At 33.6% G+C, this 27,988-nt stretch overlaps 2 protein-coding genes across 6 annotated transcripts in view; both read left to right on the top strand.

Moving 5' to 3' along the window:
• The first annotated feature begins 1,781 nt into the window (after positions 1–1,781).
• On the top strand, positions 1,782–8,332 carry LOC125065758 (ecdysone oxidase-like). Of its 5 annotated transcripts, none has more exons than XM_047673562.1 (4): positions 1,782–1,989; positions 3,044–3,170; positions 5,575–5,705; positions 6,530–8,332. In XM_047673562.1, the coding sequence occupies exons 2-4, from the start codon at positions 3,047–3,049 to the stop codon at positions 8,081–8,083; spliced, it is 1,809 nt and encodes a 602-aa protein (XP_047529518.1). In that variant the 5' UTR covers positions 1,782–1,989; positions 3,044–3,046; the 3' UTR covers positions 8,084–8,332. The 5 variants fall into 5 exon arrangements, with proteins under 5 accessions (XP_047529518.1, XP_047529519.1, XP_047529517.1 ...); XM_047673563.1 differs by having other exon boundaries at positions 1,984–2,093; XM_047673561.1 differs by lacking the exon at positions 1,782–1,989 and adding an exon at positions 2,222–2,280.
• Positions 8,333–11,378: 3,046 nt separating this feature from the next.
• Positions 11,379–27,988, top strand: part of LOC125065994 — a 53,101-nt gene continuing 36,491 nt past the window's right edge. The window contains exons 1-4 of the mRNA XM_047673867.1: positions 11,379–11,830; positions 18,775–18,907; positions 23,027–23,326; positions 24,071–24,244. Coding sequence (XP_047529823.1) covers positions 11,427–11,830; positions 18,775–18,907; positions 23,027–23,326; positions 24,071–24,244 — 1,011 coding nt within the window. The 5' untranslated portion in view covers positions 11,379–11,426. The remainder of the gene's footprint in view (positions 11,831–18,774; positions 18,908–23,026; positions 23,327–24,070; positions 24,245–27,988) is intronic.

Below are 27,988 nucleotides of genomic sequence, written 5' to 3'. Positions count from 1 at the left end.
CGTGATAAAAAGAAAATTGAGATCTCCAAGGGCCAATTCTACTAACGCATAGCGGTAAAGGTACGTCTGGAACGTATTCCGATCCAACTTCGACTATTCTTCACAAAAAATAACATATTTTTTAGTATTAATCGTAAGTGTGGACCAATTCTAATTAGGTGTTTACTTTGGCTACGATACGATCCCGAATATATTCCGACCTAACTTTGATCGAACCGCAACTGGATCGTTGCGTTAGTAAAATAGGAATACGGGAACGATTACGTTTCAATTTAATTGCGGTAAAGTGTCAACTTGTTAGTAAAATTGGAGGCTTGATCTAAAACTTAATTGGCGTTTATTATTCATCCTGGCCTCAGCTATTATCAATAAAAGAAAACATCTCAAAACTTTCATGTGTCTAATTCTTCCATAATTATATTGCTAATTCCGATACTTCTAGTACGTGTCGCATTGAAGCTGCGTGATGGGGTAAGACCTAAGCCGCACACCTTGACCCAGCAATGAGACATTTTATATACTTTTGTGTCAATCAGTTGTCAATTTTAAACAAAACTATCGTTTAAATAATGCAGGCAAAGTCACAGGCTAAGGCATTTGAAGCACAAAATCATTAAGATAAGATAATTAATAACTAATGAGCGGCTATCAGTTCTTCCAATATGTCCTTAAACTATTGTGGCCTTAGAATACTTATCTATAATTCTAATCCATCAAACGGTCAAACACCTTCGTCTATGACAAACTACTTAACTCAATACTACAAAACTTACTGAGGAGACTTCCTCTAAGTATGGTATAGATCTATTCACACACGAAGACAAAATTGGCGTGCATTTCGAGTGACGCACGTGCTTGGAAGTTGTTTTAGTGTGTGTGTGTGACGACTAATGAGAGAATAAAGACAGCAAAAGAATATACAATTGAATTACATTTGTTATTGCACGTGGATAATTTAACAGAGTGAACAGATCCATATATGAGATGAAACCAAATAAACCAAATAAAGTCATCTGTAAATAAATTGTTGAAAAACCCCACTCCTGCACCAGGGCCTTCTGATCTCTAAATCTAGCCCTGCTTCCTGTGAATTTGTTCACAGGCATGTTATATGTCAAAGTAGACCGGGACCAGTAGTTTAAATTTTGACAGTCAGCGATTACTAAATTAGCTTTTTTTCTCTTAATAAAGTAATTTCCAAAAATTGTATTCGTGCATTTGATGTTGCCTTTTTGCTATTTATATTATTTTGTTTTACTTTATAACAGACATGCCGGCATGTATTATCCTAAGTGGCGTAATTAAATATATTTCATGGATGCTGCCTTCAAAGTCATTGAACAAGTCACTCGCTACTGTTTTATACACTTTTTTCAATATTGTCGCCGTTTGGAATATAGGGTGCCCATACAAAATACTTTACAGAAAACCGTTCCTGAATGAAAAACATCAACCTGATTGGATTAAATATTTTATATCAGTTATAACAAAGTCTTTGATTTGTTAACTTTTAAAATAATAAAAATTGAATTCATGCTTACTGTATCAAAATAGCCTCTACTACGGATTAGCGAGACTGCGGGTCCTAAGCCCATGAAATGTATACTAAGTAGGTGAAGTTTACAGAAGCAAAATATACATAGGTATATATTATCAAAACGGACTAAATCATATCGAATATGAAGCATCCCCGGCGTAAAGTAACATTGCATTATATAACGCGTACGTATTTAAGCGGAAAATATCTGTAAAATTCAACTTCAACATATCACACAAGTATTTCTCATTTGCATTGCCGTCGAGTTCATCAACCTGCGATATGTGGAAAACTATATAATAATAACATACGCCGCAGATTCTCCTATAAATATTCTTCAAGTAATCAGATATCGACACAACCACATTAGATAAACACGGTCGAGATATTTATTGAATCTGTGATAAAACGTTACGTAGTATTTTGTCACAGTTTTATCCAACGAGTGAAAAGTAAGTGCACTATTTTCACTCTTCTATCTTTTAAGCGCAATGTTTGTGTTGAAATAATGTTATCATTGGTTTATTTGAGTTTACATAATTAATTATAAAATTAGGTATGTTATTTTCAACCGTATTGTTGTAGCAATATTTTAAGGGATCTTATTATAAAACACCTACAATTTAATTCTGTAGCGCTAATGATAATTTTTCAGCGCGAGGGTATACTTACAAAAGTAGTTGATATATTTTCATGTCCAAGTAGTGTTACTCATTCCATTTTTTAAATAAATAGTTACCCAGGTTAGTTGCTGTATTATAAATAATTATCAAATATTTACAGAACGACATTAAGTAATGTACATAGACATTTTTATTCAATTTCAAATAATTATTTGTCTTGAATATTTTGTTGTAAGTTTTTATAATTTGTGATTAATCATTCGTTGATAGTTGACCTATATTTCATTTCAATATTGTAGAAGCATTTTATATCATAAGTAACCAGTTCACTTGGTGGTAAGGTTTTGTACAAGCCTATTTGGGTAGGTGCCATCAATTCGTCAGGTATTCTACCGCCAAGCAGCAATACTTAGTATTTCTGCGTTCATGTTTTAAGGGTGAGCGAGCCAGTTTTACAGGCACACGGAACGTAACATCTTACTTTAACCAAGGTTGGTGGCGCGGTTAATTTTTTTGCGGGGCCAATGACTGTGTGCAGTGGTGACCACTCGCCATCAGGTGGGTGGGTCATAAAAAAAACTGCTACTCAATACCTATACAAGTAACAGATTCCTATTCATATAACCGAATAATATAATGTGTAGTTACTTTACGCAGTGTATCTGTGTTTTTAAACATATATTTATTATATCTATGACTATCGCATTCAGATTAGCAGAGTCTCCTTGATAATGATCACTATATCACATACTATGTATAGTCTTTTCAATAACAACAGTTTTATCAAATTAGTGACCTTGCCATACATTTAACCGACGATTGAGATTGTTTGCAATAATTAATCGTATTTTATTATTAAATCAATATTTATAATTTCTTGTAGATTATGATGGAAGTAGGTTGTGAGAGCGGAGGCGCGGCCGGCGCCACATTCGCCGCAGCCTTGCAGTTTTTCGCCGCATCACAATGCCTCGTACAGGAGCCATGGCCTCCGCAAGCTAATGTTCAAAGTTAGTAGTCAGGTATCGCATCAGTTAACTTAGATTCGTAAAGATTAATTAGTAAAGACTAAGAAAATTATTATGTTTTCTTTATTAGAGACGTCGTTCACATTGTGTTTATGATTCTAAGTATCCTTAATTGTCTATTATGCGGGTTACATTCAAAACGAACGTAGTCAATATTTTAAGCAACCCTTCAATTGTGGTACCAATTGTATTAGATCTTAAATTATGAGAATCAGAACACAATATACTGCATTTTATATCTTTGAAAATAAATATCATTAGTAAAATTCTTAAACAACAAAATTATTAAATAATATTAAAACTTCAAGTATCAAAATTGCAAAGTCAACATCAAAGATTATCGTAAATGTCCTTGTAGCTAAAAATATTCTGGCACCAAAGCGTAGTAAATAAAACGAATGAAGTCTTCGACGTTGTCTACTCCACCAGTTTTATCGTTATTTCACAAGTTTTATTTAAACAAGTGCCATATCGATTAGTGCGTATCGTTTGCGTTAATTCATTGTGGAAAACGACGATATGTAACTATTTAATGGTAAGAGCAATCATTGGCTCTCTGTTCGGATTTCATGTTAGAAATTTCCCCGCAATCATTTAACAGCAGTAAGGGATAGTGCTGGAATTCAGTAATTCTCTAAGCATTAACTATTGTTGATTAGACATCGCGAAGGGTGATCATTTGATACATTGTTTTTTTTTTAAATAATTTATTCATTATTTAAATTTTCCGATTTAACTGAATAAGAATTGACCAAGCAATTCCATTTATATTCCTTAAAAAGTCTCCTCTCTTTTCGAAGAAGGTTCGAGGTTCTCCACCACATTGCTCAAATGTGTAATATACAGGCATAAGATAATAGCTTACCCTTATAATAACTTAGTTCCCAAGGATGGTGACGCGTTGATAATGTTATTGACATTTGTTATGTGAGGATTTCTTACCGCGCCAACATCTATGGGGAGTGGATACTCCTTACAGATAACCAGAGGCCTACATATGTGATATTACTAATTCGCAGTGGACGGTGGAACAGTTTAGTGTAATGAGCCTATTAAGAGGCGTTAAGGCTTATGATACGGTTAAGATGATCTCGTGATCAAAGGAGGCAATTAAAAATTAAGAAGTAGGTACGCATAGTTTAAATCAATCGCGGACTTTTTTTTTAAACAGAATAATTACAGCACTTATAAATATTATTTATTTCCTGATTTTTAGAACGGATGCATAAATGTAATTGTATTTTAATAATACACATATATTTATTTGGAGAAAAGTGTAACTCCTGAGATTGTTCTTCGTTCTTCTCGGAAAAATTTAAGAATAAAGAACATATAGTTTTTTTTCATCAAAATTGTCGTTGGCTGTACTTTCGCAAAATTATTATCAAATATAAAAAAAAAGATGTGTTGTCTGACATTCAAAATTTTAAACTATATGTTACCTGTTTAAATATCATTTGCAATATTAACGTAACAGAATATAGCATTTGATAAAAATATAGGCGTTATACATATGACCGCAAAATCGGAACAATCTTAAGATTACAGTCGTATCGCCAGATTGTAAACTGTCAAAAGATTGTCAACGGTGACTCAACATACAATCAAACAGATAAAATTTCGATAGTTTTTAATCTTTCGGTTAGGTGAGGTTAGAGATTTTTAATTTAATTGAAATTCACTTCAATAGACTGTAATCCATACAATACAAAAACGGTTTTACAATTTAAGGTGACATATGCATATTTTTTATTTCATTTTTTATGTATGTGTGTCGAGCCTTACAACTGAATCTCAAGTCAATTTCGTTTAATACTGACACCAAATTTAATTCATTTTTGTACCCAAATAAAATATATAAATAAATAAATATTAGACAACATCACATACATTACTCTGATCCCAATGTAATTAGCTAAAGCACTTGTGTTATGGAAAATCAGAAGTAACGACGGTACCATTAACTCCCAGACCCAAGACAACATAGAAAACTAATGAACTTTTCCTACATCGACTCGACCGGACCCGAGTGGCTTACCCATGAAAACCGGTGTACACACTACTCGACCACTAAAGTCGTCGAATAAAAAGCTAGTTTGTTTGTAGAGTAATTTATATAAATTACCAATGTTTAAACCAACTTAACTCCGAAGAATATTTACGTCAAAGTTACATATATTTATTACAGTACATATAAAGAGTTGCTGGACAATGATAATGTCAGTGGTGTTTTCCCTGGCTTGACCACAATTGGCAATTTTCGTTTAAGAATCAAATGTTTTAACCACTGGGCCTGTCTCTTTTAAGGGTTATGTATGTGCTTATGACGTGTCATTAAATTGCTATAATTTATTTATTTGTAAAAGCATACTGTACTTATTGTCAGATGGGTCCCATTTTGACTTCATCGTGGTGGGTGGCGGCACTGCCGGTGCCACCCTGGCTGCAAGGCTGTCTGCGCTGCCGGTCAGCGTCCTGCTACTGGAGGCTGGAGGCGATCCACCTCAAGATAGCATTGTAAGCTTATTTAATATACATCTAAATATATGAATAAAATCTAAAATCTAAAAATATAAATAAAAACATTAGTACCTATTTCTATTATCTCTTTCGTGTTTTTTTGTATGAATTAATATTTTTTTTTATAGTTAAATATACAGAATAGGATGAATATGTTTTCTAAAGCTGAGTTGAGATTTAGGAAGACCATGTTCTGTACTTTTTTGGAAAAACCACGATGACAAGTGTAATTACTATATATTATAAGCAAAGTCTCACCGCATTTGTCTATATGTCTGAACACGATCAACTTACAAACCACCGAACGGATTTTCATACGATTTTCGCTAATGTACGGAGTAATTTATGATAAAGATTTGATGTGAGTGATACCCCAAAATCATAATATATATAGGCGATATATATTATGATTTTGGGGTAAATTGGTTAAAATATGATGATGATGGTAGAAGATGTCACAAAAACAAGCCGACTCCCAGTCGGCTTGTTTTATTGATGTCAGCCGCGTAATCTAATATAATTATGTGCATTATGATATAAAAGTTTTATGTAGACCCTTATTTTATCGTGGGAAGTCGGGACAGGAAGCTGTAGAACAATTTAATTTATTATTTAATTTCAAATAATATGTTTAAATAATGGTGCATTTAGACGTTTAGGGCACGGTGTACTGCAAATTGAAAAAAAAAACAGCTAAGTAATTGTTATGACGTCTATCTAAGGCAACGTTCCAGGAAAGCACTACTATTATTTTCGCGACTTAATAGCGGTTTATCTGTATCATTATATATCTATCTTATAATAATTTATTATCTTTTAAGATACCTGGCTTCAAGGACAGTATGAAAAGAAGTTATTACGACTGGAATTTTACTACAACAAATGACTACTATTCAAGTCAATCTCTTCAAGATGGTAGTCAGAGACAACCTCGTGGGAAAATGCTAGGAGGCAGTGGATCCATCAATGACATGATTTATTCTCGTGGCTTTCCGGCTGATTATGATGATTGGGCTTCCATAGTCGGGGAGGGTTGGAGTTGGGATAATGTTTTGTCGTACTTCAAAAAAACTGAATATTTGACAGACGAAAGAATTACTATCAATCCAGACCTGGCAAGTCTTCATGGTTTTGATGGAGAAATCGAAGTTAGTGGTTCTACTGATTCAACTTTTACTACCGACAAATTTCTCGAAGCTTTTAAGGAGCTGAATTTTAATATTGTTCAAGATATGACCAATCCAAACACAATAGGCGCAGGAAGATTCTCTCATACCATAAAAGATGGTAAACGACACAGTTCTCTCACTGCTCTCCTCAACAAAGCATCGGAGAGAAATAACCTGTTTGTTTTAAAAGAGGCCCACGTTGCTAAGATATTAGTTGAAAATGAAACGGCGTATGGAGTCAAAGTTTTATTAGAAGATGATGAATTTATTTTCTATGCTGATAAAGAAATTATTATGACCGCAGGAACGTTTAATACTGCAAAATTATTGTTACTTTCAGGAATTGGTCCTAAAGAACATTTAGAAGAAATGGGTATCAGCGTCATCAAAGACTTGCCTGTTGGAGAAAATCTTCATGATCACGTCATGGTACTGACGTATTTAGCAGCGGATAATGGGACTTGCGACTTGGATAAAAAAAATGTTCACATGGATACCATTAGATATCTTTATGACAGAAGCGGATCGCTCGTTAGAACTTCTGATTTAGGAGCGTACATATCTTACAATGAAGCTGCGAATGTACCAGACTTCGCTATATATCCAACATGTATTTACGCTAATAGTGATTTTTATGTAGCGTGTCTAGAAATTTTAGGTTTCAAAGCAAGCATTTGTGAAAAAATTGGGACCTTAAATAAAGATTTTGAAATTCTTTCGTTAGCCGTCGTAAATCTAAAGCCGAAGTCTAGAGGACGAGTACGCTTGCAGTCCCTCGATCCTCTCGATCCTCCGCTCATTTATTCAGGAACATTCAATGATGGCAGCGATTTGGATTACTATCCCGATGCCATAGAAACAGCTCGGTCAATAGCAAGCACGTCTTATTTCAACTCGAAAAACGCTTTTGTTGTCGAATTTGACATAGAACAATGCAACGATTTCATTGATAGAGAATACTTGGAGTGCCTTGCGAAAGCTACAGCTATGTCTGCTTGGCACGCTGTTGGCACGGCTGCTATGGGAACAGTAGTGGATTCAGAACTAAGGGTTAAAGGAATTAATGGATTGAGGGTAGCTGATGCCAGTGTAATGCCAAATGTAGTTCGAGGTAACACGAATTCTCCCATCGTAATGATAGCTGAGAAAGCGGCGGACTATATCAAAGATTATTATAAGACTCTGGGTTATTTAAATAATAATTAAATTAACTCTTCTGGTAGTTTGACTAATTACAAAGCAAATGATGTTGTAATTAGGTTTGATAAACTTGATCAGTAATTTTCATATAAGAACTACATACCTATGTGTACCGAAACATTTATATTTTAGGACGATAATCTAAAGTTTTGATGCTGTTCCTTGAAATAAGTTTTATTTTGTGACTGAATGATTTATATGTGATTTTGTCTCGACATTTTTTAAAATAATACAATTATGATTAAACTTTGACTATATTAAGTGTAATTTTTTTTTAAAGATTTTTTATCTAAGTAATAGAATTAAAAGATAGATTCAAAAAAAAAATATATCGCTTTGATATACTAAAAGTAAATTTTCATCAATTACCCAATTTTAAAAAATAAGTTTTTAATTGCTGGTAAACATTTTCAAGTTTGGTGGCGGACTATGCCCATCAGAGGCCCGGGCGGAAAAGCTGAATGAAAAGCTGTAGAAAAATGTAGTTTTACAAGTATAAAAAAAAAATAAAAATATTTATGTTTAAAAAGTCTAGATGGCTGTAGAGTTATATTATGTAGGTACTGTGGAACGCGGATGTATTTGGGGGCCCCAAGATTGGAGGCCTGGGGCGGGCCGTGGCGGAGGAATAAACTCAATATGACATTTACGAGGTTAAAATCGTTTACTGATCGCTTTTACTCATCATGAATTCTACATATTCATTTAATTTAATCATTTCATCGAACGGAATCCCTCGGGCTGTGTTGGTGCATTCGAACAATAGACGGAAAATCATCGTTAGGCAACGGAGGAGCCGTCGCTTTCACTCCGTAGCTATGCAAAGCAGTGGACACAGAGCATGGTGTCAGTTTCACCCCCAGTTAGGAGTCGTATGTAACCAGACGTAACTCGCGACCGCGACGTTACATGATCCGTGTGGTGTAAAATATAATTATACCAACTATTTTGTCATTGGGTTTGATTGATGAGGAAATCAAACTGGTTTAATCTTCTATTAATTATAAATCTGTACATTAGACAAGTTTAAACGAGCTGCGGGAATTGACGTTAATGACAATCTCTTTAGTGTTCAATAATGATATTAAAAGCAAATATTATACTTAACTAAATAAGAAAATGAATTCAAACTAGCGGTTTGAAAAGAAATTACTTAGTATTTAAACTACTTGTCAAATCTATAATTTTAATAAAATTTTCATTGGTATATACATACAGATAAATTGGAAGTTTATGCCAAAATAAGTATGTAGTATTCATTAAGTATTTACAAATAAAATTTATAAATAACCAAGTGGAAGGATGGCAAGAATGCTTGGAACATTTCCCCTTTCATTCGCAATTATTTAATTTAAATTCATATACAACGTAATCGTAAGGGTCTAGGTTCAAAGTTTATGATGTAATATTCAGATCTATCAACTTCTTAATTTCCTACTTCTAATAACTTAAACTAACGTTCAAGATACGTTAATTCAGTCAAGCATAACTTGAAGGTACAGATTTTTTTGTATTTATTTATATGAAGGCAGGTGTCCTCCTCAGGAAGGTTCCCCTCGTCTAAAGTTACCACTTCCGGTCCCCGACCGTTATTACCGGAAATAGATGTCTATCACATGTTTGACCCGAAGAAACGTGGTTTGGTGGTACAAAACCAAAAAAATATATACTCCTTTTTAAACAGACAGTCCATATTCATATAGTTCAAGAAATGTAGAAATAAGATTGAAAAATTAAATTTCGGAATTATTGTTCCGTCATTATGACGTCGACATTATACCGACATCGCGAAACGAAAAAAACAACAAGTTTCTAGTTTATAAGGCTGAAGATTCTAAGGTCTGGGGTTAAACCCCTGGTCAATAAAAAAGTATTTCTGTCAACAAAATCTAAATATGAAAATAAAAAAATCTACAGTGCTTACGTGAATTTTGAGTTTAAATGCTTTCCGTGTCTCAGAAAGCACTTAGCCCATTGCTCTGCAACTAATTTCGTTTAAACCACCTAAATCAGGTCGTGTCGGAATGCCGTCGCATCGGTTTGAAACTGAGAGATATATTTTTTGCGCACTTATGTTTGAGCACTCAATTTGCGTGCGGACTTAAATTGTTAAACTAACAATTTTAGGGAGAGTTCTGACAGGAGGATATCACCTATTAACATATTCAAATTATATTTTCTCTTTGTTTTAGTTTAACCATTACACAATATATTATATAAATTATAAAACGAGAATAACTTAGTGAAATATTATTTTAGAGAAAGTTACTAATCATATTACGTATCGAAATATCAAGATTACTTTTTAGATATATACACTACTAGCTGAATCTGCGGTTTTATCCGAACGAAATTTATAAAACTACTCATAGCACGTAAACCGTCACCACCCATTTTACAAAGGGGGGTAAATTAAAAAATGTAGCCCGTGTTCTTCTTCGGGGCTCAAACTATCTCCATATCATATTTCATCTAAATCGGTACAGCAGTTTAAGCCTCCTGCTCGTTTGCCCTTTATAACATAAAAAAAAAGCTTTCAGAGTCACTTAGGAATTTATGATATTAGTATAGATTATTTACATTTTTGATTATATACATTAAAATAGACAGCTAATTAATAATTATTAGAATAGGAGTTAATGTCTCGATACGTACTTAATATATTAATAGCTATATTTTAATATATTACGTAACATAACATAGCGACGTCTGTCGTGAGGTTGAGGACAGGAAGAATAGGCAGCGGACTACCGGAGATAGCTCGGTTTCCGCGAGTCGGACGCTTTCACCTGCGCGACCGCGGACTGCGGACACGTGCGCTATCGCCGCCGAGCCAGCTGTAATAGTCAAGTTTTGTTTTTTATATTTTAATGTTATTAGTGGATTATTGTTTTTAGTTTACAGATACGGATATAGGCAATACATGAATTGTCGTAAAATACAATATTGTCTTAGGATTTCATCTTAAAATCAATTTGAAATAAATATATAATATTGAATATTAATTATATACAAATGATGCCATGAAGCCACAATATAATCATGCAAGTGTGTATTAACAAAAAAATGTTAACGATTGAACTTCTTTGACGACGAACTCTTAGCGATGGCGATGTAGCGCAAAAAATTGACACTCGTTAAAATAATAAAAATCTTTCTTTTAAAGTTAATCTAGCGATAGCCAGATCCCGGTGTTTTATTACACATAATTAACAAAAACAAATGCTAAATCGCGACATCAAGAACAGCACTTTCACCGCATGTGTGAGCGACTGAGCGCGCAGCAGTCTGTCCCCAGCGCGCGTATCGAGCGCACGTCGCGCTACCCGGTGATGAATCGAACGCGAAAATGACCGACGAATTGGAAAAATCATCGACGGAAAACGTCACCGTGGTGACGGGAAACTTCCCGACTGTATCGAGCCTGAAATCTGAAGACTCCACGGAGCAGCTGATATGCAAGACGCCGCAGAAACTGCCGAAGAAGAAGAAAAGTTGTAAAAGTGTCAGTTCCAAGAGTGTCGAGGCCGGTAGTGATGACGGTGGGCCGAGGCGTGTGGTGGTGTTCCTGGGGTTGTCGCAGGTGGTCTTGGGCGCGCTGCTAGTAGGCGCGGGCGCCTTGGCCGTGGTCAAGGGAGCTTCGCTGTCGCGGGTCGGCGCCGGGCTGTGGTCGGGCTGCGTTGCCGTCGTCGCTGGAGTGGTTGGAGTATTGGCTGGGATAAATGACTGTTATGGATTGAATAATTCCTCTGGGTAAGTGTAAATTGTTCATGTTTGTGTTGTGTTGTGTTGTGGAATTTATTACAATATATGAAAAGTGTTTATTATGTTTTGAATTTAATATTTATAAGTCTCTGACAAAAAATGAATATTATTATCACATTATTTTAGAAACGATATTGTAAAATGCAATATCGATTCTGAAATTTTCACGGCTGGCAACAGAAGTTTCTTTCGATGGGTTGAAATGGCTATACTGAGTAAGGCAGATTCAGCTTCTCTTTTCTTAAAAATCCACTTCTAAGCAAGGTCCTCTCCTAGTAGGAGGCTTGCTATTTTACTTACAAGAGCTTTAACAAGATTTAAAACGCTTTAAACGCCACCCTGGATCCTTTCATCAGTGGTAGAATTACTGGCAACATGTTTATCCACAAGGCAGGATATACATATTATAGCAGAATATCATCCTACACAAGTTTCAAGCTTGATTAAGCAATATTATCTCCTAGTAGGATCCACCTCCTCATTGCGTCTCACTCCCGTCTTCTTTATATAATCATGAAGTTTTCGGATATTTTTTTAATTACCCAAATCATTAACTATTAAAATAGTCTATACTTTTAGAATCATCAATTATTTTTTATTTCACAACAACAATTTGTATAGTTTTTAACTGTCGAAATACTGACACTTTATAATTATAATATAATTAGCTGTTCCACGTTAGTTTCACTTGGCGTACGTTAAGTGTTGGTAATTATTGTGTTTTTTTTTTACTAAATAATTCAACAAGCTATAATATGCTATATAATATAAAAATTGGCCGAAAGAATAAAAAACTGATATAAATAACAAATTTCATTTGAATTATTTTCACCATTTCAGTTTCATGTTGTGACTACAAGTTTTTTTAAGCTCATTTATTTATTATTGTCATTTGCTCTTATCCCATTTTTTTAGGGATATTCCATCTACTTTGATTTGACTAACTCACCATCTGCCCTCTGCTTGATGCTACCTCTCCTATGGAATGATTTTACTCGTTGATTTGTTTCAACCAAAGTGGGTGGTTACACGCTTACATGTTCGATTGCTGGATGCGTTTACAAAAATAACTCTTCGGCTATACTCTGCTGCAATCATACGCTTTAATAGAAATACATTTTGTTATATCTTTAAAAAATGATTTCAAATCACATTGAATGAACTAAGTAGTATTAAAAATTGCAATATATTAAACCGCTTCTTGGGCGTGAAGATCATGATTTTTGCAATTTTTGTTATTAGTTATGACCTTCAATATAAACTTAATAAAAACACTTGTATTATTATACATTAATATCCACGTATGCATTCCAGATTAAAACGTCCAAATGGTCTTTTTTTAATGTTCAACCTATAATTCTTAGAAGATGATCATCTGTTATATTATTAATGTTTTATTCTTCGTCACAATGATCTCCACCAATCACAAGGTGTCATGCGTGAACGCATCAATGACTTCAGACAGGCTCAAGTAGGGCAGTGTCGTAAATAGGAGTAATAATGATATATGTATGAATGCCTCACAAGCTTCATGAATAAACACGTGAATTATAATTTGCTTTCGATTTTTTTAAGCTGTCATTAGTCAAATTTATTTGTTTATGAATAGCAAACGTATTAACTCTGTAGGTGCCTTTTTGCTGACATCGCGTAATTGATATCTACTTACGTCGAAGTTCTTACCCAGATCATAAGCTCTGTATGTTGCGAAGTTGTTATGAGGTAACAAACAGACAAACGTTTACTTCCGTATTTATTATATTAGTTTGATATAATAACTAAATACTTTCCCAGGCGAGAAAAGAATAGTAAATTTGCTGGTGGTCGCGCAAACATAAAGGCATTTAAAATTCAATTTGCAGAAAAAATGGAATTGAAAATGGTATATCACTCTTTAATTATTGGAAATTTGCAAAGCGCTGCCCGAATTCAACAATTATTACTATTTACTTTAACTTATTTCATTCAGATGGTCAAAAAACCAGCATCCTTCAAAATTACCCTTATGTAATATATATGCGGTGAATCAAAAAAACGCCGAAAAAAGAGCCGAACAAATATTAGTTGCCGGTCGCACGCGGCCGAGCTGGGGACAGTCTTGATCTAAACGAATAAGTTACGGCCTCACATATAACCCCAGCTTAGTGTTCAGTTAAACACCAATTTTCTCATTTTATCATCACTTATTTAAATTTATTTAATTTCAATTATAAATATACTGTAATGAGTATTTTTTTTTAAAGTCATTTAATAATGGAAAAATTGTCGAACTCTTATTGTTTGTTTTTGTATCTTCCTTATATTTAACGTGTCATTTATATTCGCTCTAATAGGAACATAAACTTTCTTAGTCCGCCTGAGACAGATATAAATTAGCCTTTCACGCCTCCAACCCGGAGCATATAACCAATAAGCCATTTCGCATAGATAATAGGATTCATCATCATCCTGATGTCCTCTTAATCTATTTCTGCCACGGTGTCCATTTTCAGGAGAGAGTAGACAATTTCGCTAGACTTGTTTCTCTTTCGGAAAGAGTTAAGGCTCCGGCATTGGTACACTGTCACTTATCAGGCTCGAGGTTGTTCTTCGACAATTAAACCCAATTTGAACCCAATACCACGAGATGTGCAGCTTTATAGCTAGTCAAACCAACGAGGCAGGCATTGATATATTAACTTGGTAGTAGGGCTTTGTGCCGGCCCATCTCCATTATACCTCATTATTATCCATTCAATATTATACTCTACAGCCAATTAGCAATACTTAGTATAGATTGAAGGGTGAGTGAGTCAGTGTACAGTCAACTACAAGCACGAGGACGATAACATCTTAGGTTCCATGCTTGGTGGCGCATTGGCGATGTAAGGAATGGTTAATATTTCTTACAGTGCCAATGTCTAGGGGCAGCCGGGTGCAGCGGCCAGTGAAATCAGTGGGATTTATAAGCAAACGCTTAGTAACGCACGCATTAAGCGACATACAGCCAGCGGCACTGTTGGCCGCTGTGTCCAGAAGTGGATCCAATCCCAGCTGATTTTTAAGTTTAATCTTTCGTTTTGTTCTAATTGTCACGGTTTCTTACGCACTGAGCGGTTATACCGCTAACGTACATACTGCGAACTGGCCGCCGTTTGCCGAGGGTTCCTTTATGTCGTGAAAGAAGAATTGATAACAATATCTGTCTCCTATCTATTTTATATTAAGGTTTGGCTGCTTCAGTGCGGGTTGTTGGACAATCATGATACATGCAGGTTAAAAGACGTTTTCCTTCACCGCCGAGCAAGAGATAACTTAAAAACATATGCAGATCACAGGTGCTTGTCTGGGTTTGAACCCACAACTTTCGGTTAATATTCTGTGTTCTAACCACTGGGTCATATCGGCTTTAATTTTATAACATTTATGAAATATTTTATTCAGTGGAGGTACAGCTACTCCTGCGTATTGATTTAAGACCTCTCAGTTCCGCTCGTGATCGCACAGCTACAGCGCAATTAAAGTGTTTTTATGTGACGGTACGTTGATTTAACACTCACGTTACTGTTTTAGCCCCATTTTTTTTAATTTTCCATTTATTTCGTATCTGTATTAATTACAGAGTTATTGATTACCAACTTAGTGTAAAAAATATGATACTGACTACGTCTAACAATATTATTACTATATTATATTATATTTTATTTTATTGGTCTTATTACTAAATCGTATTTTGTTTTAAATATATTGATATTGGTTAAACTATTACAATAATAAGTATTATTATTTAAGCGTTTCCGTCCGCGTCATGAAACATCCATCCATCCAAACTTTCGCACTTAAAACACTTTCTTAATTCTTTTGACTTCAATCTAACGAAAACGTTGATGCTATTGCTCAGATATTGGTTCTTGACACCTTCGGGATGTTTTTATCAAAGTTATAATACTTATAGTGACATACCAATAGAACAATATTTGGATGAGTAGGGTAACTAATCAAAAACTCGCTGATTTTTTTCAATATAATTTGAATTAAGTAGTTTTAACTGCTTTATTTCATCTCGTCAAATGACGCTCCCGATCCTTATAAATCTCGGTTGGTAAAAAGTTATTATTGTTTGCGAAGAAATTCTTGATTCAGCAGATGAGAAGTGTCACCGCAAGCTTCAAAAATCTCGTAGAGCTGTTGATCCTGCCATTGTATCGGGCTATGAAACCGAGGGAATAGACAGCACATTATCTGTACAAGTGAACGTCATATTACATGCGTAGTTGAATCCTAGAAAATGTGCTACCCGCACATCAAAAATTCTACCAACAAATAAGATTATTTTTGATATTGTGTTCCGGTTTGAAGACTGAGTAAGTCAGTGTAACTGCACGTACAAGGGACATAACATCTAAGCTCCGAAGGTTCGTGGCGCCTTGGCGACGTAAGGATAGTATAACATTTTTTATAGCACTAATAACTACTGTCTGTACATTTGTCAGTTGGTACTAACTGTGTTATAAAAATAAATTTATCAAATCTTGATGAGCGAAATATGTATGTATATGAATATAGAGTATTCAATTAAATATGGTCTGTTTTTTTAAAACTTCGATTTAAATGGACATCTTGTTCATACGTAAAGGGGGAGTTAAAAAGAAACCACTCTTAATTTGTACTGAATTGTATTATTTTTTTATTGGTTTGTTTTATATTCATTTTGAAGTGGGACCCTCAATTCGGAGCGTCCCTTTATGGAAAAATATACCTATCCCAAAAAGATGACTAATAACGATGACAAAATTTAATTTTAATGTTTTACTTTGTATTTATATATTATTTAAGGTAAGTAAAACACGGAAACAACTGTATCTTGTTAGCACAAATAATATAAATGTCTCTTAGAAATAACATTTCTTGACCGTGGATTTTGTTCAATAAATAAATATGGTTTAGATTGCCAATTAAATAAAAAGACATGCTCTTTTAACATACTCGTAAGTCGTAAATTGAGTATTTCGACGACTTTATAATTATGCTCATAGACGTGTAGATAATAGCTTGGATGATAGCAGAACACGCGAATAGATGGACGATCTATAATAAGTAATGGCTGTTTGTAAATCACTCAGTGACTTTCTCTAGATTAAGAAGCCTGACATTCGATTAGTACATCTCACTAGAAGCTGCAAATACATCGGCTGGTAAAACGATCAATTCCGGGAATTTTCTTGCATATTGCTTAATTAATTATTTAGTCATGTTCGTCTTGTTATGCTTACCTTATCACTTGGGTTGGTATTCGAATGTAATATTTTGAATATTAGATTTGAAAAATTATTGGAAGCGGCACGACTTCCCATGCCATTGCTTTCTACTCGGTTTTGTGCTTGGCATATCCACTACCAGTAATAGTAATATGCATACCTCTTTGCTATATTGTTATATTTGTAACACAATCATTTAATGAAACTTTTTAAATTATTGTCTCCATATTTATTTATTGTTTATCTTTAATTATAAGTTATTTCAATAACACATGATAAAAATATTAGAGTGTCTATTTATGATGCGCGCGAACAGTGGTGACGTGCTGTTTTAAACCACATGTCGAAGTTGATGGCTAAGCCGTCAAGTGTCAAATCGCTCGAAATAAACAACTTCACACCTTATATTGCCATCTCACTTACACATACGAAAAAATAGGAGTGATATATATTTGTTTATTTTAATTGAATTTGACATTATTATTAATTAAATTTATGAGTCTTAACACTAGTGGTGAATAAAGTAGAATTTAAAAAGGATTTTTAATTAAGCCAAAGAAATAGAAATATCTTTTACACTCATCTTTTTTACCTACATTTATCGTAACATGAGATTATTGTTTTTATATAAATGCTAATAACAGTCTTCACTCATAAAAAATATACATAACAATTAAGATAACTGCCTATTTAGAATAGTTTACTTACCAAGCACAATAGGATAGTGATGTAGTTTGAGTTATCACATATACAATATTGTGTGTGCCTCTCCTTATGTTAGTATTATCATGTATATATTTCTAAGACCTGCAAAACTATATAACTTATACATAACAAAGGATTACATAACAGATGTCAACCTTCCCCGACGGAATATTATTAGTGGAGCCCAGGTGAAGTGACCCAAACGAAACCAGAACATATTTACAGTATTTCGAAAAAAATACTCAAACTGCATACTTAACCAAATACAAACCAAAATCAAAATAGTGATAAGTACTTACTTAATCATTAACATCAATAAGGTATAACTTATGTTAACCATAAGCAAAGCACATTCGCTCAATACAATTTTTTATTTTATACAAGATTTCAATCATATTTAATCCTCTCAAGTTATTTAAAATCACATTTGACTTTTATTTATTTAGTCTAACAAAAAATTCATATTATAACTTAAATGATTATTATCTGACTATTGTTGTCAATACTCTAACTCCTGTGCTAAATTCTGTGCGTCATAAGCCCACCGACGTATGCTGTGCGTATATCAGTCAGTGTTGTAGTTGGATTTCATAATATATTTGTTACAGTACCGACTAATAAAAGTTAAAACGTCTCAATATAAACGCAGTGGTCACAACTTACCTTCAGGTATTTTTTTCACCATTTGTACGTTCTGTCTGTTTTATATAACAATAATATTTAATTATTTATTGTTTAATATAAAATAAATTGTACAAAATACGGGCAGAATACGTTAAGTACAAATTAGGATGCCGGATATAATGTTTGTAGGTGTCGAAAAGAAAAATAAATGAATAAATCAGAAAAAATACACACATTATCATACTCTAATACACTCATACGTACGTAAAAACAAATTTCTAAGACATTATAATAAAAGTTCCATTATGTGAAAATGATGTAACGCCCCCCATGGAGGTGATATTAATAAGATGTTTTTTTGTACAGCAGTGGGTTGTTGACGGCGTTCCTGGCGCTGTCGCTGCTGTGCCTCGCGTGTGGAAACAGCGCTGCCGTGCTGGCTGCCACCGGTCTGCAGCGCGACTCGCTGCGGCAACCTGAACCGCTCACCAGTTTTGAGGTTTGCATTACAACTGTTACAACTTTGTCTCTATTTTACTGTAATTGTATGCACCTGCATACAATTACATTAGGCAAGTAATTAACTGACCTCAAACCAGATGGCAAATAAGCTTCATTGTCCGTAGACTGTCAGTTAGACTGTAAAAACTGACTTAAAAATAAATTAAACTATTTCAATTTTTCATTAGAAGACCATCCCCTAAAGTCGGCGTCAAGTCTTTGAGAAATTAGACGTTTCTGAAAAGCAGTCCAAAATAATTAAAATAGGTTACAAAAAAATCGCACATACAGCAACCCTATGTGTAGACAAATTATGTTTGTAAGAAGGGATCATATAATGTCATGCAAATAGTCCATAGATTTCCATCAAATGCAAATAATTTCAATTGCAAGTTTAGTTTCTAATCCTCCCTCGCACCCACGACACGACAGAATTCCTGAGTAACGTTTGTCAATGAGTCGGCTCGTTTGAAATTATTAAATGGATTGACTTATCAGCTGCGCAAGCGCAGAGTGGCTTAATCTCGTAAGCGATTTATTATGCACCAGTTACCACATTAAGCAAGACGTACACTTACTGGCGTGAGTATGTGAATGCAATTTTTTTAATTAATTAATTAAGATAATTTTAAATATAATGATATCGGTGATCTTTTATTGTGTTGGTATGTTGATGAAAACCAAATAAAATAATAGTTAGCTACACATTTATAATCCTGCATTCTGCGAGTGTGCAGTTAGTATGGTCAGCAAAAACCTTAAATAAATATATATTTTTGATTAAACTTATTATTCAAATGCTTGCTTTATAGATTTCATTCATTTGCATACATTAATACTAATATCACTAATATAAGACATACTTACTCTGTTGGGGTTTATAAATTTAAATATGTAAAATAAAAATCCGCAAATATCGTGCACGATAATTAAATAATCATTAAACGCAAAATAAAATATATTAAACATTTGTATGTAATGCGAAGGTTACATATTTGGCTCGCAAGTGTATGCATATATTTTGTCAACGGACGATTTACGTGTGACAATGCTGCAGTAATCGTACTTGGTTGTGACATCTTACAACTGAATAAGCGTTTGTAAAGACACGAGTAATTGTTTCTGGTGCGGCTTAAAGGTTGGGTGAACCAGTGTAATAACAGTCTATTCCACTCGAAGAAGGAATAAAGATAAACAAACGGTAGATTTACGTATGCCACGCTATTTGCTAAAAGTCCCAAGATTGGTGACGCATTGGTGATAAAAGGAAGGGTTAATGTTTCTTACAGCGTCACTGTGTATGGACGGTAGTGACCATTTACCATCAGATGGCACTTTTGTCCGTCCGCTTAACAACGTTATAAAAAAAATGTTAAATTGTCTATTCGAACCATAAGAGGAGAAAAGCCAAATAAACAATATTTGACAGTGAATAGACGCGAGCTTGATTAATCTATGACACAACTAAACCAAAAACGTCAACGAAATTTTTATAGGAATAACATAAATAGTTAAGTGTAATAGTGTTGTATTATAAATAAAAAAATATGAATCAAGAACTGTTAGCTGTGCTAATGCACAAAATATAGCTGTGCTAAGCAAATATATAATAAAAAGTACTCTGATATCATAAATAAAGATATATTAATCATAAAGTCTTAAGAGGACACGATATAACTGTATTATTAGCGAATCGTATAGAATACGTAAATCTAAGATTTGTTTATCTTTATTCCTACTTCGATTGGAATATGCTATACATATAAAAATAAGAGGTTCACATAAATATAATTACAATTACAATAGTTTAATATTATATTTACGGTGTAAAGTTCAAGGCTGCACTTGCGAGATGCGATCGTGACGATACGAAATAATGAGCTATTATTTGTATATAAGTTATCATCACCGTGTTACGACTGATACCTTGAACTCGGCGCGGGAAAATTGTATTCTAAATTCTATTATGTACAATAATAGTTATCTACTTAAAAATAAATTAAATTATAACATATTTTTATATTTTTTTATTTCATTTAAGTGCCTGGGAACAAGCCATTGTACTGAAATTTTGGAATAATATTCTAGTTTATTACTGTTGGCAGAAAAAGCGTGTTTTGAAAAAAAAATATTTTTAATCAAACTTTTTTACTGTCATATTGAAGTATAACGTATGGTCTATTCCGCGATTGAGTGATCGAGATCGAGTGTCGTGGACACAGCACACAAACACGTCTTAAACGTCGATTGGCTATTCAAACCCTAGCATCACTGATTTTCATGTGCTTAATTTGAGTTTACATTTCATCTCGTGATTTGTCGGATGAAAACCCGTGCAGTTCGTGGCATCCATTTGTCCATATCTACAGCTACTTGCACATCAGTAGGACGCTTACAGACGGTTCCTTTTTTGTGTTATAGTATTCTGCGTTTGAATTCTTAGTTTATATTTTAAGTAGTTAACTGTTTGGTTGGGTGGGAAAATGCAATTCTGCTGTATAATATATAGCGAAAGGTGGAATAATATTGTATTAAAATAACAAAAATATTAGTTTTCAAAATTTTAATCTAATTATTAGCTAAATAAAAAGCTGAAGAGCTTGTGTATTCTGTTATAGATGTACGAACAGTGAACACGTAGCATAGGCGTACTACCCGGTGTAATTACGAGCTGTTAATTAACCAATTTAATTGTCTATAAATTTAAATAAATATAATAATAAAATACATAATTTTCGAAGTTTTTGTTCGGATGTTGTTTGTAAATATGTGTAGATTTAATAACTTTTGCGTTTTATGTTTACATAAATTATTAGATAGGTTAACATTAATAATAATAATAATTTATTAAAAAGAAAATTTCAAAGGCGTTCAAAAGAAAATAATATTCCATAACATGTGTTATATCGATGATTGGCAATTAGGAGTTGGGAAAAGATGTACAAACAAACAGAGTTTGATATAATAGATGCCGTCCTAGAATATTCTAACGTCGGGCACGTTGAGCATATGACATAACGGTGTAGCGATATTACACTTAACTACATCGGCCACTCAGCAAAAACATCATTGTGTATTTTAGTTAACTAGTAGACGATTAATGTAAACATTTGGGTTTTATAAGGTACTAAACCTAAGGACATTGAACTCAGGTTTGAAGAAATAAAAGCAATACGTTTTATGTTAAGATTATTATTTTTATATCATTATGTTTTAATAATAATTTAAAATTTATCTCACGAATCACGTAGATTGCCTTCAATGCCGAGTGAGACGGGAATCATCAAATACAAACACAATATGCTAACTTAGTGTCGCTTGTCTAGATCCCAGCTCAACACCTTCCATTAAGAATGTTTTATTAAAAGGACTTTATAGGTTCGATTATAAATTATAGTGTTGTAAATGTATTAATAAATAGCTAACTGTCTAGATTTTCCTGACATATACCACTTGAGGATAGGGCTGAGTATATCTGGGTAGGTACCGCCCACTCATTACATATTGTACCGCCAAACAGCAATATTTAGTATTGTTGTGTTTCGGTTTAAAGGGTGACCGAGTTAGTGTAACTACAGGCACAGGGCACATACCACCTTTATTCCCAAGGTTGTTGGTATATTCGCAGTGGTGACCACTAACCACCAGGTCCATTTCCAGTTCGCCTACCTATATGACAAAATAATTAAAAAAAATAAAGTTAAAATATGTATACGTCTTTAGCTGCATTTTTACCGTGAAAACCTACAAAGATGTTTAGGTTCTAGGCAATTACATACACGGCAAATGCGTCCCCGCTGGGCTGCATGGTCGCGCATGCGCGAGTGTGTGTCAGGTTAATTGGACGTTTAATGCGAAAATGTTGTCTTGTGCAATACCTAGCAATATGGTAGATTTATGTGAGGATTGCACTTTACGAATACTAAAACATTTAACGATATTGTGCCCAATTATAGAATAGTCTATGTTTGCGCAAATTAATATTAAAAGATAAAAAAAAACAGTATTTCGTAAGAGATGTCTATTGAATTAGACTATTTTAGCCTACATTATTTAAGTTACGCGATTAGAAATTTGAGGTTTGACCTACATTATTTTATTATTTATTTGTTCCCAGGATGAAATGCAAGCATGGACTCCAGTGCTGGCTAACATCGCGCTGCTCATAATCGCCTCAGTTCACTGCCTGGTCTGCATCGTCTCCATCTACCATCTCTCTAAGAGAATTTGTCCCTGCTTCCGTCCGAAGCAGGCCTTCGACCACAACCAGTTCGACCCGGCCTTTAAGCCGGTTCAGCCTTGTGTTTTCCACGTGGACGAGATCAAGAAGGCCCAAGAGGCGGAGAAGATAAGAGGACATGAACTCTGTAAGGAGTTGGAGGCGAAGTTGCAAGGAGAGACGCTGAAAAAGAAAAAGGTGACAATTGAGTTTTTAGTGATGATTATTAAATGACCAAAGAAGAATTATTTCACATCATTCAATTTATTTTTATATTTTGCTAATTATTTCTAGAACATTACAAACTATGTCAGCAATTCTATAGTATACATTGAAACGATTGCAAATATCTAGCCGCAAGAAATGCTTTGAAATAGTCGGTTCAGTTATCTATGTTCTAAGTGCGTTATTAAAATCCAGAACTAGTTATATGTAATTGAAGAGAAAAAAAACTTATGTTATTTAATGAAAAAACTTCGACTCGCTAGCCTTGGGCTGATTTCGGGACATATATGGATATACGTTTGTAGAAAAGACATTACTATTTAATGCTTACTATTGGTAAAGACAAAAGATGTTTAAATAATGCATATCAGAAATAACTACCAGAGTATAGTGCAAATTATGTCAAGTGTAAGTAAGAAAATACAAAAAATAAAATGGATTTGTACTTCTTATAACTATTTTACTAAGATTATAAATGTTGTAGTTTGGATGGATTGATGTGTTGTATTCAAGCACGCCATTCCGAACAAATCGAAATAAAATTTAGTGCAGAGATAGAATAACACATTGGTTACTTTTTATCCTGAAGTAACGATCGTTTTCCGTGGGATGGATTTGTTACCTAACACTTGCACAGCCCCTCTCATAGTCGGGCGGAAATAAGACATCAGTTCATACATCGATTTTAAAAGTTTTTAAACATATTTTATTTCTTAGGAGGAACCTGAATTCGGAAGTGCTAACAGTAAAGAAAAACTGGTGACAAAGTGGCTCGGCCGTCACCACACCGTGACGACTGCCGTCCGACCTCTCAGGAGCAAAGGCGTTAGGAAACCAAGGAAACCTCCACCAGGAGCGATGATGCTCGTTCCAGCACATCCAGCGAGCACGGTAAGACTTTTAGTTTTGTGATTGATGAAGTTATTGAGTCACATTTTTTTTTTAATTTAATAGATACACGATCAAATTATATTAGGTATTATACTCTTTGACCCTAAAGTTTTACAATATCATACACTTTATTAAATATATTAAACGTAAACACGCCATAGCAAAATAATATTTTTTGGCGGTGGAGTAATTAGTCATAAGGTCTCCACCGAAATGAGCCCATAGTAATTCAACCACCAGCGAATCTTCCTACGACAGCCGATTTGGCCCAGTGGCTGGAATACGTAGTACTTATCAGAAGACGATCATTGAATTTTCATGAGCTTAATTTGCGTTAATAATTACTCATCTCATCAATGAAACATCGTCTTAAAACCTGGGTTTGAAGGATAAATTTCTCCAACGTGTGTTTCCACCAAACCGTATCGGCGCAGAGTAGTGGTCTTCCTCAGTGAGATATACATAACATGCTAAAGTCTTCTCTTTGTTAGTTTTAAAATATTTAATAATCAACTAAAATATAAATCAAGGAAATATATTACTATTAGGAAATTTATTCAGTAAATTGAATATTAACTAAATCTGTAAATATTGACTATTCTAAGTTCTGCAATTTATCTTTAGATAGATTTTTAAAATTATAATAAGTAGTAATTGACGAAAATCAATACATAATCGATTTGTTTCGATTTGGAAATACTGTCCAAATAACAAAGTTCAATTTATTAACTCTATAAATGTATTAGTCTCTCAATAAAATATATTCTTCATTAAACGCAATTTTTATTACTTTATTTTTATTTTTTTATTTTTATTTAATAAGTACACTAACAATATACATATTAATTGATAGTTTACACAACATCCAAAAAAATAAAATCAACTTCTGATATGTACATCGATTACAAGTGTACATAACATTCACAGTGTATGGTGTCAACATGTAAAATAAAGTTTAAATTAAGTTGAAACTAAAATATATTATACAATTTTAAAAAAGATTATTGGCCTATGCTATCGTCGTTTATAAACACAATAACTACATATTATAAAAGAAAAACAAAAAACAAGGAATTTAACGCACTATTTAGCTGACAAGAAGTAATCCATGAGCTTTTTTTTAAAAGTAATGAAGCTATCATGAAAGATGTCAATGCCATGTATAACTTTTGTGAATTCATTATGTTTAGCACATATGCGCACTATCGGAGCCAGTTTTCCAAGATGAGTTTTCGTGATAGGAGTATGGAATATTTTTGTTAAGTAACTTCGGGGATGTTTGCGAGGAACAGTAAGAGATATTCGATATTACGACTTCAGAACAAATTTGAACATCAGTGTTGCGTGATATGACTCGTTTTCGTTTATGAAATGTATGATATTTTCGAAGAATTTCTAATTATGCTTCATCACTTTTGTTTAGATGCTTTAGAAGTTTTTCTTACGCTGTGGTCAGTCACAATGGTCGGACGTGAGGGTCAGTGGGTCGAATGTACCAACGCAACTCACGAACACTCTCCTAACACGCTTTATTTAAGCGCCAATACATTGTGTTTAAAACTAAACAACATTTAAGATTTCGTTTGCAATCATTAATGTTTTATTCATAATGTTGTATTTGGACAAACTACGACGAACGTGTTGTAATGATCATGCATTACTATACTTCTAGAAGTTAACGTATTCCTTTCGTGGGTTTTGTTTGGTCATACTGATATTTCTCAGTGCCAAAGTATGATTTGACCGTTTGTTTATTTTCTAAGACTGAATAAATAATAATTCAATTGTTTATAACTAACACATAAGTACATAACTTAAATCCTTGGAAATGTTAACTCCTGACTTTATTTGGTGGTTTTTCTCGTTAGTATATATCAGTATATATTGATTTGGTTTATTGATAATCAACTACAAATATATTTATATAAAGCAAGCATTTTTTTTAAATATTTACAACGTATTTTATGATTATCGGTTTGTTAGTTGTTTTTCTAATGACTTGTTATTACCATTCCAAGAAAACCTTGCACCAGTGATTACTCCATTCGAGTCCAACTTGACTTTGCTCGATATGGCATTAAAAGGGAATTAAATTTTTTAAGACATTTATAAAGGCATGCTCATATTGTTGTCATTTAATGAAGAACTTTAACGATTTCAGTTTTTGTTTTCACATGGTACATCCTTTACCAAACGTTTGCCTTTTTATAAATCCTAGAATTATCTTTCAAGAACCTTTAAATCTTGTTCGAATTAAATATATTTTAATTAGAGTATGTTAAATGTTTGACTCAGGTCAGAATAAAACGTCCAAATAACTGTAAACCAACGGCCAGTTTCTGAAATTAACTAAATTTCAGACAGGGCGCACATAGACATCACGTCACTCAACTATTCAGATTAAAGATTAACTAATTAACTGACTTTAAATTAGATTCTTTCTACTAAAATCTGAAAAATAGTTGTGAAATAATTGAATTGAATATTAAATACATTATTATTACATATGTCGCAAAGACACAAATAATTTTAACAGCACTTTTAGCATCGTTAGTCGATTTGGTAACAATATGTACATATATTATTAAGGTATTTATAAAATGTCGAGACAAAGAGACAAGTCGGCCCACGACGCGGTTCATTCCGCATGCCGCGCTCTTCCTGAACCTAATGCTAATGATTTGCTTGCAAACTCGACTTGGTTTACTTTAAAATTTAATACAAATCTAGACCGTGCTGTGTTATTTATTGTGGTAAACATTTATTTGTATGTGACTAAAATATATTCCCTAATGTTAACCGAATAGCAGGAGTCGACGATTGTTTTGATGTTCCTAAATTAATCTTCCAGTTGAATTGATAAGTTTATCCAAATGTTAAAGATGCTTTTTATCTAGATCACAGATGTTTGCATATTTCAATCATCTGGGAAGTTACATTTTTGCGCTGTTTGGAATAGTTGTAAAGATTATAATCAAAGATCGAGATGGTTCTTTTGAGGCTTACCAATTCTGATTTTCTTGGGTCTGCGTTATTACATGTGCAGGACAAGGACGCGGCGTGAAGTTTATCGTTTAGGGGGCATGATTTAATTGTTGCATCAATTACTGATAGCATTTGTGATAGTGTTCTTATTAAAGTTCTAGTTTGAAGAAATTTATGGACAGTTATGTAATATTTTGCTTTCAAATATTCATATTTATCGGCACCACGCCTCTGGGTCATCGCTGTTTATTCTTACATATTCAAAAGCGTCTGGACTACTACTAATTAATATGAATTCATTTAAATATCTTACTTTATGTCGTAACTTAAACTTTCATTTAGGTTTCATGAAAATGAAAGTGGACGGTTAGTTTTACATTTAGAATATTTACAGTCTCAGTTCGATGCGTGTACGTATTCGCAGGCTTACGTGCTGAATATTCTGTGGTCTTTGATCTCCTGCGCTACATCAAGCCGGATCTTCACTATTTAATTGTATTTTTCAAAATCATGAATGTAGGTCAAAGTTTACGTGTTCAAACATGATGTCTTATGGTTTAAATTTAATAATGGTAAAGAATTCATATATAATATTATATATATAGATTAGATATTAACGAAACTGGGTACGATAAGATTTCCTCAGAATAGCAGGACTACTGGGTAGTACTTTCTTTTTAATTTATTATTTAAGGCAAACAGACAAATAGATCGAGTGATGGTAAGACATAGACAATGTAAGAAGTACATACAACTTTT

The sequence above is a fragment of the Vanessa atalanta genome, chromosome 8, assembly GCF_905147765.1.
Source record: "Vanessa atalanta chromosome 8, ilVanAtal1.2, whole genome shotgun sequence".
NCBI classification, from domain to species: Eukaryota; Metazoa; Arthropoda; class Insecta; order Lepidoptera; family Nymphalidae; genus Vanessa; species Vanessa atalanta.
This window is presented reverse-complemented; position numbering and strand designations above follow the sequence as displayed.